The sequence below is a fragment of the Merops nubicus genome, unplaced genomic scaffold (assembly GCF_000691845.1).
Source record: "Merops nubicus isolate BGI_N331 unplaced genomic scaffold, ASM69184v1 scaffold16632, whole genome shotgun sequence".
Taxonomy (NCBI): domain Eukaryota; kingdom Metazoa; phylum Chordata; class Aves; order Coraciiformes; family Meropidae; genus Merops; species Merops nubicus.
Window position 1 is genome coordinate 1 of NW_008591720.1, and position 12809 is coordinate 12809.

At 41.8% G+C, this 12809-nt stretch overlaps 1 protein-coding gene across 1 annotated transcript in view; it reads left to right on the forward strand.

The window, feature by feature from the left end:
- The first annotated feature begins 52 nt into the window (after window positions 1–52).
- Window positions 53–12809, forward strand: part of GABRD (gamma-aminobutyric acid (GABA) A receptor, delta) — a 15542-nt gene continuing 2785 nt past the window's right edge. The window contains exons 1-6 of the mRNA XM_008950366.1: window positions 53–120; window positions 8473–8585; window positions 9164–9231; window positions 9635–9855; window positions 10657–10739; window positions 12201–12338. Of these exons, the coding sequence (XP_008948614.1) occupies window positions 53–120; window positions 8473–8585; window positions 9164–9231; window positions 9635–9855; window positions 10657–10739; window positions 12201–12338 (691 nt within the window). The remainder of the gene's footprint in view (window positions 121–8472; window positions 8586–9163; window positions 9232–9634; window positions 9856–10656; window positions 10740–12200; window positions 12339–12809) is intronic.

Genomic DNA, 12809 nt, shown 5'->3' on the forward strand with positions numbered 1-12809 from the left:
AAAGCCGGGGACCCTGGGTTTCGTTTGCCACTGTCTAATACATGGGAGTACAATGGAATTTCTCACCTGGGTTTTTCCTGCCTTGGTTCTGCTGTGCACCCAACAGCACAGGTGTATCAGGTAAGCAAACGCCGCCGCGTTCTCGCTCGGGCTGCCCGGGCTCTGCCCGCAGCCGCTGCCCCCTCCCCTGCCCGCGGCTCCCGCTCCCAGGGGTGCTCCCCTCATTTCAGGACTAGCGACTGCCTGAGCGAGCGTGCAGTACAGAAAGGGGTCTTCGCTGCCAGAGTTCCCTCAATGTGCTCCATCTTTTTCCCTTTTCTTTCTTCTTTTTCTAGCGGAGGATGTACTTCTGCCAACTGAGCAGCAGTTCCTTGGGTTAATCAAGGGGTGCGTTTTTAACAGGGTGCCTGTGGAAGCCTTTTTCCGAGGGCATTTGCTCTAAATTGGGGGCAATCACTTTTTGTAATAGCACTGCACGTCCCAGCGCAGCCTCAGCCCCTTAAACAGCTCTGTAGGGGGCCTGCTTGAACATGAAACTCTCCCATAAAACCCGGCACAGCCAGTGGGGTACCAACTGAACATCTCTGCTTAGGGCCTCCATAGGCACAATTAAAAACCCCAGAATACAAACATTCCTTTCTCACAGGTTCATTAAGTCTCCTGAATTTGAGATGAGAGGAAGAGACTGGCAGAGATCTTAGAAAAAAATAAAGGTTTGAAGAACGCCAACCATGTCTTAAAATAATAAATTGTAAAGATATATGTTTGCAGTTCTCAGTCAGATTTGTTCTGAAGGTGTTAGCTAGGCAACCGGCTATGCTCTCTATATATTCCTTCCAGATCTGGAGGCTGTATGTGGAGAAAGCTTGCCATGATTATGCAATGAAAATAGAAGGGGGAGTGAAAAAGAACTTGCTGCCATGTAAAAACATGCCTACATCATCCAGAGCAGAGGTGGCTGTGGCATTAAAGGGTCTTCCTACTTCTACTTTATAGACATTATTAATAGCTTTGGAGGAGTACAAGAAGAGAAGTGGTAACTGTAGTAAGAAATAACATTGCTGTTACAGTTTTTGGAATTAATCAGTGAGATCTTATTTTTTTCACTGAGAAGGAAAAGGATCTTGCATTAGAAGAAGTGTCAAGGCAACAGCTCTTATTCAGGACTGACATAATGATTTATTGTACGACCTTGAATCTGCCCTGCAGGGTCAGATCCTGACCCCCTCCTGCTCTGGAGCAACCCAGTGTGTTACAGTGAAGGCAGAGGAAACACTGCTTGTGACCTAAGGGCATCTAGGTCTCACCCATCATGTCAGTGACTCCTTCTCTATCTGCACGTGGGCTAGCATTAAGTATTTTGGTTGAAAAGTCATGTTTGAGTATAAAAACAGAAAGACAAGTCTTTTAAGGAAGACTCAGCCTTCTCAGCTTCTGTCTTCAAGGTCTGTTTCTAGGCACAGCAACTGCCAGGGTATGTGCAATCTATAATTTGTTGGACCAATTATTTATATTTGGATTAATTACATAGTTACTTGACTTTCTTCCTCCAGTTGCACAGGGATGAGTTGTTAGAAGTACATGTACTTGTGGCAGGGCGGGAGTAAGGCAGATTCTGCCTTATGAAATTCCAGCTGTTCAGTTTGTGGTGTTCCAAATATGCCAAAGTATGAGACATCCAATGGTCAGAGAAAGCTGCTCTGTTAGTACAAGTTTCCTGAAGGTTCAGGATTTAGTGTGGCTATGGCAGAACATTGTTTAATCTTGTAAAAAAGTGAGTAAACCTGCTTACACGTGCACTTTGGAGGAGTTAGAGCTAAACCAGAATCTTATGTTTGCATCAGTAAAATTACTCAGGCACAGGTGACCTATGATCCTCGTAATGGCCCAAGAAGCACATTAACTTCCTCACTCTTCTTCCTTGGTATTGCATATAATTATTTTTTCTAAGAGATGCTTTTATTAATCCTGTGGGTTTATAATAATGGCTAAAGCTGCCAATAGCTACATTTTATTGCTCTGGTTTTGTTTTCTGAATGGAATGTGCCCCACGGTTATGATGACAGAGGGCATCCAACACCACTAAGTTCTCTGCTTGTGGGTTTGATAATACATGGGCTGTGTGTTGACAGGTGAAAGCAAACACCTGCTGGAAAAAGGAAGAACATTTCAGCGAGTTCAGGGCTCAGTGGCATGACGTAAGACTCCCCAAAGGCAGAACTAGCTGTTAAAATAGGGTTTGGCAGAGGAGGGAGGTGGGAATACGTGTAGCCTGCTTCCTCGCAGCATTTTTGAATATCCTTTTGGGGTGCTTCAGAGGCTCTGTGTGATTTCTCTGTCACGTGCTCTTGGACTAAAGTGAGTGAGCCACATTCAGCCTAAGTCAGCACATCCCACTTCTGCCAGTGCTGGTTTCAGATAAACATTTCTTAAAAGCATTATCTGCAGTCTGCGTGAGGCCTTGATTAGTGGCAAGAAATTTGGCATTTCTGTGATTGACAGCTCATGGGGCAAAGACTGTAGCTTCCATTATTTTATCAGAGTTTGATATGCTGTGAATGCTGCAGTAATAAACGTGTCACAGAGAATGAGATCACCTGTGAAACACACCTAGTGAAGTATTTCTTCATTTGCACAGGGAAGGAGTACTATTGATAGGAGGTTTGGGGTGTACGGCTGTACTTTGTAATTCTTTACTTATTTTAATCTTCTAATTAAAAATAGGTGCATCTTTTATATTTAAGGTTCTATGATGTTAAATGACTTTTATACATTTGCAGAGAACTGTCCTTCTGTTGTGTCTCCCTCAGTGTTTTACTTCTATTCATGGCGACAGAGCAGCTTTAATGTGTGAATATATGCAAAGAGTGGTCCATTTTCTGTAGCTTAAAACCAACAGAGAGGAAATAAGGGCTTTTTATGTTGAAAAGGTTGCCATGAATTAAGCCTAATGCTTTTTCAATTACATTTCAAAACATGAAATGTATTTACAGTGAGCTTCACTCAGAGTCAGGAATGGCAGATGGGAAGGATACACATACTGCTCTGGATAATCCTGGAGTTTGACAGAGGCCAGATTGTTCACTGACCTTGCAGGATATTCCTTGTGTTTTTCCCCAAGAAAAACTTTTCTTGAGAGGCTATGACATCTGGGACATTTGCCTCCAAAAGATCATCTTGAAGACAATGAATTGTACTCCACCCCAGTCCTCAGATTCCAACTGGTATTTCTGTCTGCCAGGTTAAAAGATTCATATAACAACTATGTCATGGTCCCCAAAAGAATCAGGTTAGCAGATTTAAAGAAGAAACAGGAGATGCAAGAAGTGATTTCCCATATCTTACTGCTATCTATGTTTGTCAGAAGGTCAGAGCACTCTCCCTACAAGTGTGACCCAAAATCAGTATCTCATTGGCCACTGATTTAAAGATGCTGCTGAGCCTTTCTCATGGCTGTGCAAAAATAATATTGCTAATATTATCTCTTGTCCAGCTGCTGTAGAGCACTCATTCACAGGCTGCCTCTTTCCTTGGTGTAATTTAAATACCAGTTTTTTTTCTACTAATATTGATAAATTTCTAGCATCAGTTTTCCAGCAGTGTTCTGGAAGGTAGGGAAGACAGGCTAACACCTCCCTTGCCTGACAAGCCCTTTAAAGATGTGCTGTCCAAGCTGGTCGATGCTTCTTCTCCAGATCACTCTGCATTAGTAGAATGCAAGGGTCCTGCAGCAGCTGGGAGAAAGCTGCCAGCCAGGATTTGGGGATAGATGTGCTTTTTATTCTAGAGTGGATAGCACTTAGCTCCAAAAGAGATGCATTTCCTTGTCATCTGAGATTCATTGCCTGGAGATGATCTCCCTAACCTGTGTCAAGGACAGTTTTGTTAGGCAAAGAACTTTATAATTTTGCCAGGTTTATCATTGGTGATTTCATCTCCCCTTTGTCTAGTGTGTAAGAGAACTACCTGTTCTTTTTGTAGCTTGAACAGCACCAATCAGTTTCCTACTACTAACAGGGAGCTTGCTGAAGTTCTCATAATGCTTAAATTCAAGATATGGGCAGAGGCAAATATATTCTCCAGAGTATTTGCTTGACATGAGATGTGTACAGAGGCAGAGCATGGATGAAAACCCATCTTCTTCAGCTTTAGATTTGGGAATGAGTGGTATTAGTTCCCATGGCTAGGCTGGTGTTTGGTCAGCCAGGCACCCCACTCTGGCCTGGTGCAAAGTAAAGATAAGCTTTTTAATGAGCTGTTATGCTCCTTGAATTTTACAAATCAGTAGCTTAACTTTACAAAGTCCTTTTCTTACTAAAACAAGCTTTTCAGCAGCTTATGTCAGGAAGCGAAGTTGCTGAATCAACTAACAGTAGTTTCCTTTCTTTTCATCTTTACTGCTTACACTATGAAAAGTTAATCCCTTCCAACATGTCTTTTCTACGTTGGTCTTCCTTTTTCAGGTGCAATAAATGAATAATATTCTAGGCCATGTATAATCCCAACTTTTTATCAAGGATAAATTAAATTCTCCTACCATCCTTCATGTAACAAGCACTGGACCTGCTGTACAGAAGTCTAGAAGAATGGCTCAAAGGAGTTACCACAAACTGGCCTCTAAAGTGCCATGAGAGTGAAGGTCTGCTGTCCAAAGTCATCACTGCTGACTGACTGGGGACTGCTATGCTATCTACTAATATTCACCCTTTTGTCTTCATCAGATAAAAAGGAAATATTATAGGTAGAATGGTATTCTTGAGTTTTTTATTTCTACTCCCTGTCAATGTTTTTGAGGGACAAAACATAAAGGAATAGGAGATTTCTATGCTGGAGGATGACTTTGCACCTAAAGAGTGCACAGCAGACTGACACAAGCAGGACTTGCACTCATTTAAACCACACTGAATCCCACACCCAAGCATGCAGCCCCTGCTACATTAGTTCTTATGTTTGTGTCATTTCTCTTGCTCCATCAGCCTCCATGTCAGTCTGACAAAATGTAGTTTGAAGAATATGGCTGCTTAAAGGGGTCACGAGGTAGTTTGAAGGTACAGCATCAGTTCACAGAATGGTTGAGGTTGGAAAGGACCTCTGGAGCTCATCTGGTCACCCTCCTGCCCAAGACCATGTTTGTGTGGCACTTAATTATCACCATGGAGGGAGATCACAACCTCTCTGGGTGACCTGTCCCTGTGCTCAGTCACCCTCACTGTGGAGAAGCATCTCCTGATGTTCAAGCAGAACCTCCTGTGCTCCAGTTTGTGCCCACTGCCTCTGGCCCCACCACTGGGCACCACTGCAAGGCACCACTGCAAAGAGCCTGGCTCTGCCTTCTTTATACCCTCCCCTCACCTATTTATATACATGGATAAGATCCCTCCTGAGCCTTCTCTTCTCCTGGCTAAAGAGTCCCAGCTCTCAGCTTTTCCTCATATGACAGATGCTCTAGTCCCTTAATCATCTGCATGAAAAAAAAGCCTAATATTAGCAAAAGCTTTTGGTAACTCAGCGAGAACTGTTTGTAAATGAAGCTGTAGGTTGTTCTGATTCACGTATTCTCTTTGAGTATCTAGGAGCCATTCTGTGAGCTCCGTGCTAGTGTGTGAGAAGGGCTGTAACTGAGGAATCTTGTTGACCATTTCAAAGAAATTTAAAAAGGAACCAGTAGTATAAACATTAACAGAGTAAATCTAGCCATGAAATTATTTCAGCTGTAATACTTTAATAGCCCCCACTGGTATTAAGTGCATATAGCTCCACTAACTTCAACACATTTGTTACACTGATGATCTGACCCTAAGGCTTTATTAAGAATAGAAGCAAGATTCTTTTTAATTGTGTCATGGATATTTAAGTAAAACTCCCTCTAGATTATAATCTTCTTAAAACACATGGCAAGATACAGTCCATAGTTTTTAACCCAGCTCTCATCATTTTAACTTCCCTTTAGCTCTATGGCTCTCCTTAATGCCATTAAAATAGAATATTGACACAGGATAAGTGCTGCATTCTGTAAATGCTTTCTCTAAAAAGATGAGGCTCCTGGCAGTTCCTACAGTGACATTACTTCTTTTATAGCAAGTGACTGATGATAAGCCAGTTATCTGGGGATGAGTTCTTAATGTGCACGGGTAGCAACACCTATTGTGAAAGGGGAGCAGTGGAATTTGTTTTTATTGTTTTTCTCAGGTTAAGTACTCATAAATATATGTGGTATTCTAATTTTACAACAACTTGTACCTCACACTTAGGTATTATAGTCTGTGTAAGAAGCCTAAGATAGATTTCCCCATCCTTTCAACATAGTCTCATATTCTCTAATCTTACAAGGCCTTAATTTAAAAATATTTCCTTTCTGTATTATGTGGTAGCTTTAGTATTTCCAGAAATAGGGTAGTGAAAGTAAAAGAAAATAAAGATTTTCTGAACTGCAATGTTGATGCTATTGCAGAAGAAAGCAAGACCTTAGCGTTTGGATCTTGCCAAACACTATGAAACTATAATTTCACTTAATACTGACAGTTGGATGATTGAAAGATCAGCACATAGGAAACAGCAGTTTGATAGAAAGAAGTGTTTATATAGTTGATGAGACCCAATAAAGGAGGAAAAAACTCTGTCAACATCTGGTATAAATGTTTGAAGCCCTTGTCTAAAACCATTATGTTATTCCAGTTTATGTAGCTGAAAATGTGGCTCTGAGCCTTCCAAAATCCTTACTCAGAAGAGATGTAGATACCTGAGAAATATCTGAGATAGTCATTTGAGATGAACATACATCAGTGTGCTCATGGCAAGGAAACATAGATACAGTTTAATATATATCCCCAATTTCATCATTTTGCCATGGACTACTGAAGTTCCCCTCTGGAGCAGCATCCCTGTGCTTTAAGGTTGCCTAAGCTTTGACAGCTCTGTTAATGCAAGTTCTCAGTGTCTCTGCTGCCCAGAACTTACATTTATACATTCTAATCCCACAACTCCCTCCTTATATAATTGACTCCATACAAAGGGGGCAAGAATTTTATGACCAAGGCAACCAAAGGTTTTTCTTTCACTGCTCTGTGAGGAGAAGGATTGGTTACTGCAGGGCAGGCTGCTGCTGTGCTGGCAGTGACTGCGTGTGCCCAGCTGAATGCCCAGGCTGGTGTGCTCTGGAGAGAAGGCCTGTGCTTTATGTGGGTCACTGTTGCACCAACACTCCAACAGAGTTATGTAAGTACCAAGGCCAAATATGTTTATGATCTATTATTTTGCCACCTTTCATCGATGTTTAAGGAGTTTCTCTTCTGTTCCTGGTGACACGTATCTCTCAGATGGGGTGTTTATTGTGGACTCAGTGGAAAATGCTGAAATAGTGCTCCAAGAGCTTTGATGTAGTACGTGTGTTCAGACACAGGCCCTCCCAAACCACTGGCAATTTTTCCCTTTGCAAATAGTTGTGGCAGACGTTGTCACAGTCCTTCATTTATCTCTGTCACATCAATCACAGTGCTGGCAAGAGGAATCCTGTGAGCAGGCACAGATCTTCTTCAAATGTATTCTGCCAGCTCAGTTAAGCAGTTAAGACAAGCTAAGCTTGCCTTGGTTCATAAGAGGCTGTGGAATACCCACCCAACTGCTCGTGGCAGGACTGCTGAGGGGCCTGGACCACAGGCAGCCACCTCTTTGGCTCGCAGCAAAGGAGAACCACTGAGGCTTTCTGGCAGCAGGGACACAACCTCCCAAGCTCCAGCACCACAGCCCGCTCCCACCAAGGTCTGGGTCTGGCCTGTGGGCAGCCTGGGGCTGTGGGCATGTCCCCTTTGGGGCTTCCATGCTCTCAGCTGCCCACTTTTTAAGTGAGATCTCCTTTCTGACCATATCTTTGCAGTTTTTGGGTGTTGCACACCTCCTGTTAGCATTGCTTTTCATATTGCCGAGGCCCAGTGGTACTTTATCCAGCATGGGAGATGTTAAATCCAAACTCCAGCTGTGCAATTCCTACTGTTTTCCTGTCACATCTGACAATACACCATATACCAGGGTGCCTTCTTGATCTCAGCTGTTCCTCAGTGGTACCAGGAGCTGTCACAGCTGCTGTGTCCTGCTGCCCAGATAGCTGCACTTCAGTGTCCACAGATGCATTTCATACAGTATATAAAACATCTTGGTTTCCCTCATGCTTTCTTTACATTTCTAAATTTTTTAATTTTTTTTCCTTACTTAAAAAAAACCAAAACAACTTAAAATGCATGTATTTGACTTTCAGAAAGGGGCCACAGTCTTGCATGAAATAAGTTTTAATTTAAACAGAAATATCTGAAATGGTTTTCCTGTCTACATGCAGTATATTTGCACTACATTACCAGTATAACTGATTATATTGTAGGGGATCTCTGGTGTAAAAGAAGTCAATGTCTTCCATTTTCTGTTATTTTTCTGTTTGTAAACATGGCCAAGTTTAAAAAGATACTTCTTCTCTTTACCTAGAGCTATGAATGACATTGGAGATTACATAGGTTCCAACATTGAAATCTCTTGGTTACCCAACCTGGATGATTTAATGAAAGGGTATGCACGTAATTTCCGGCCTGGGATCGGAGGTGAGGCTTTGAGAATAATGCCTCTTTTGTTTTGTACAGTCCTGCCCTCTGATGTTACGTGACCTTTGTCCTCTGCATGAGATTTTCATCATTGTGATTTTCTGTTGATTGCATACTGGAAGTAACAACAGTCAACAATTGGCTGGACTCTGAAAGGAGACAGATTGTACAACAGAACTAGCAATGTAATCTTCTCGCTGGTACAGTTCTTAAGTCACTGATATCTAAGTTGAAGGAATTTTGGATTACATGAAATGAATTTCTGCATTTGCTTGCAGTCGTGCTGTCTTAAACCAGATGATGTGGTTTCTAGAAAGGATCCCATGATTTTCAGCAGTTGTGACTCTATCTCATGTCCTTTATCACTGAAGTGAGGTGTTCTGCTAAAATTGAGAATGCAATCTGTAGAAGATTTCAGTCTCCTGCTTTAAGGTGGATTTTTCTTGGGAAGTGTACTTTATTGTGGAAAACATGTCTATGAATTCAGGCTGTGTGAAAGAATTAACAGTCTGGGGACATCTGTATTTTTATAGGTACTATGATGATGTAAATCACCTCATTCAAACATTTTTTCTCAGGTCCTCCTGTTAATGTTGCTCTTGCAATTGAAGTAGCCAGCATTGACCACATCTCAGAAGCCAACATGGTACGTTATCAGTTAAACCTACCCAGCTGGGAACAGACGTACTGCAGTGACAGAGAGTGTAGAAAACTAACGAGACAGGGAGAGAGTTGATCCCCAGCATGTTTGGAGTGGAGAAATTACCAGAAGATCATGAAAAAGCAGAAGTTATACTTCTGGAGATACGTAACATGTTCTGTAGAACACTGACATTGAATCACTTTTTGATATCGTGGGTTATCCATGGTAGAAGCAAACGACAGAAATTAAAAAGCTTGGGCACCTCTATGGTTGGTGGAGTATAAAATTTGCACTGGAAGCAGTGGGCATATATCTAGGCTAACACAATGATTTTTGACCAATTCTCAAGACATTATCACTGTGTTCATTAAGCACCACTTTTTCACTGGGATTTCTCCTGTCACAGGAATACACCATGACAGTATTCCTGCACCAGAGCTGGCGAGACGACCGTCTGTCTTACAACCACACCAATGAAACTCTGGGCCTGGACAGCCGCTTTGTGGACAAGCTCTGGTTGCCAGATACCTTCATAGTCAACGCCAAGTCTGCTTGGTTCCATGATGTGACTGTGGAAAACAAACTGATCAGGCTCCAGCCAGACGGAGTCATTTTGTACAGCATCAGGTGAGTGCACTCTGTCATGTGTCAGCTTTGTGAATGCACTATAAAGTAATCAGTCAGTTTTATTAAGATGATTTCCTAAAAGAATTATGAATTTAAAATGGAATGAAGTAGTGGTGAGTGCTGTCAGAGTTCCCTTTGCTTTGCAAGGATTACACTGCCAGGAAGGTATCTTTGGCAATACTAACACGTTTCTACTGCATAATCACTGCTCACTTGCAGAATGTCCTTAGCAGGAGATAAGAATCTCGTAACTTATTAGGTCACCAGGCAAGAGGATGATGAATACAGAGCAAAGATTCTGTTCTCCACTCTCTCACTATTTTCCAAGAGAACAATGAGCCCGATTTAGGCTGAACTTCCCCAGCTTTCAAACAGAGAAAGTAGTGTTTCCTTGCCCGGGAAGAGTGTTCTTGCTAGAAGTCAGTAACTACATTTAAAGTTAATTGGGTGATGTTCTAAAACATAATGAGTATGCACCTTTGAAACATTAAGTCACCATTAAGGTATTGGTAGTGATTTTGGGGACAGTGGAAGGGAGTAGTTTTGACTCAGAAAAGTCCTTTTTAGCATCAGAAGTAGCTGAAGTGCCCTCTGAAATCAGACAAGTCATTCAACCTTTCTTCAATTTCCCCCAGCCTTTGGGTTTCCTGCAGACTTAGTAAAGGGAATAGCCATAAGGATTTTGAAAATAGGTTCCTGCATCACTATTAAGGTTTCAAAGTTTTCCACTTAGTCTTTGGAGTTCTGAGGAAAGGGCTCTATCTGAATGCAACTAACTGGTGTTCACCTTGCTTGGGACAGGATAACCTCAACAGTGGCCTGTGACATGGACCTCTCCAAGTATCCGATGGATGAGCAAGAATGCATGTTGGATTTGGAGAGCTGTAAGGGCTGAGTACAGTGGTTCACACCAACTTTGTTTTGTTAAAAGCCTGTGCATATGGTACTGAGTTTGCTGGAATTATTCTGCTTTAGTCAATGAAAAGTAAGGGGTGCCTTAGGATTTAGATATAAAAGGTACAAAGACAAATCCCTTCGTTCTCTGCGTTGGGCCTTAGCCTATGGACTTTTCCATAGCAGTTCACCTCCAATCCAGTTCAAAACTAGAGGATTTAATTTAGTGAAGAGGAACAACCTACTGTCAGTCCTGCTGACAAATGTCTGGAGTTTTGTGCTTGATGTAAAACTCAGAGCAGTTGTGACAGTCACTAGCATTACTGAGGTTTGCATCAAACCCAGCAGAGAAGCCCAAAGGCAAAATTTCATGTGCTATTTTTTCTTTATGAGAAAAGAGGAAAAAGAAAGAATTCCTTGCTTTTAATGAATGCTGTTGTGACTAACCCTTAGACAGCTGTCTACCTTGCCTCAACATTCCTGTATCTGTTACACAGGTATCTATCAGAATTCTGCATGAATTGGCTTAAGTACTTTTGTACTCACAAAGGAGGGTAAAGAATGAATTTGTATGTTGTCCAACCTGTATTTTATGTATGATCAGGATGTAATTCACATGAGTATCAATACTTCTGAATGAAAATCACCACTGCCCCAAGCAAGGGCCACCCAATCAATGGCAATGAATCTGGACCTTTGTGGCTTTTATATCACAGAGCCTACAGGTCCTGAGGGTTCCAGAGATTTGTGAGTAGTGGTTTCTGAACAGATCCACTAGCCTATTGATGCAAGTTTCTCTTTTTCTATTTTAGCACTGACTTTGTTTTCTAGGCAATTAACCACAGTACCATTTTATCCTGTCAAAAACAGCAATCTACAGTGTTACTTATGTAATCACCAAATGCAGAGGCAGCAGACCAGCAATCGATTCTCTCTCCCAGCAAGTTCTTGCAGGGAGTTCTGGTGGTGGTTGAATTTTTAATTGAATTTGAGTTTTGATTTCAGTGAAACAAACGTAGAATAAAGCCTCTTTAAACACATGAATGGTATAATAGCAAGCTGTCCATTAGCAGCAAAACTAGCAAGGATTGATTCCTATGGATTTGCATATTGCATATCTGCATTTACGAGACAGAAATCCTCTTGTACATATCCCCCCTTCCCTCGTGGCCTTGGTGCTCTGCACCTCTCCCTACCAGTTATCCTCCAGCTGCCACCATTGCCACACTGGCATCAACTTGGCTTATTCTCACTGTAGGAAAGCTACCCCAGTGTGACACTGGCAGCACTAGTGTAGCCAGGGCAGTGAATTAGCCAGATGGGATCACAGCATGTTTCCAATGGACCCATGAAAATCAGCGTAGCAGAAGAGCTAAGACTTCCACCATGAATCCTCTTAAGTTCTTCATTTCTTCCTCAAATTTTGTATTTATACAGCTTTTTTTTTGCAGATGGGTACTCTTCAGAGGACATCGTCTACCACTGGTCAGAAAACCAGGAGGAGATCCATGGGCTGGATAAGCTGCAGCTTGCTCAGTTCACAATTACCAATTACCAGTTCACAACAGAAATGATGAACTTCAAATCTGGTAACAGGATCTGTCTCCAGTTCATGGACAGTATATGACTTTTTCCTGCAAAGGAAAACCTCCTGTATCTATAATAGAAAATCATTCTTCTTAAGTAACTAATTTAAGAACCTGTCAGGTTTCTGATAAGAGTTTTCCTTAGCTTACAGTTGTAAAAAATGCCAACATTTGCTGGGTCTCCAGGTAGCCACTGCAGCATACTATGTCCTTTAGCTCTGTATATTTGACAAAATACTGCATGGAGTAGCCAGACAGCACCTGACAAAAATCACTTGAGGTATAGCTCACATATTCATGACCTAATTTGCAACTTTGGATAAAGAAAAATTTCCATTAGCCCTGATACTATGAGGCTTATGACGTAGAGTCAGCTCATTCTAATTCTATCCAGTAGAAGCCAGTGGCGTGTACACATCTCACTGGGTTCATTGCAATGTTTGTAAAAGACTGGAGTTGTTTCTTTCCTCGTGA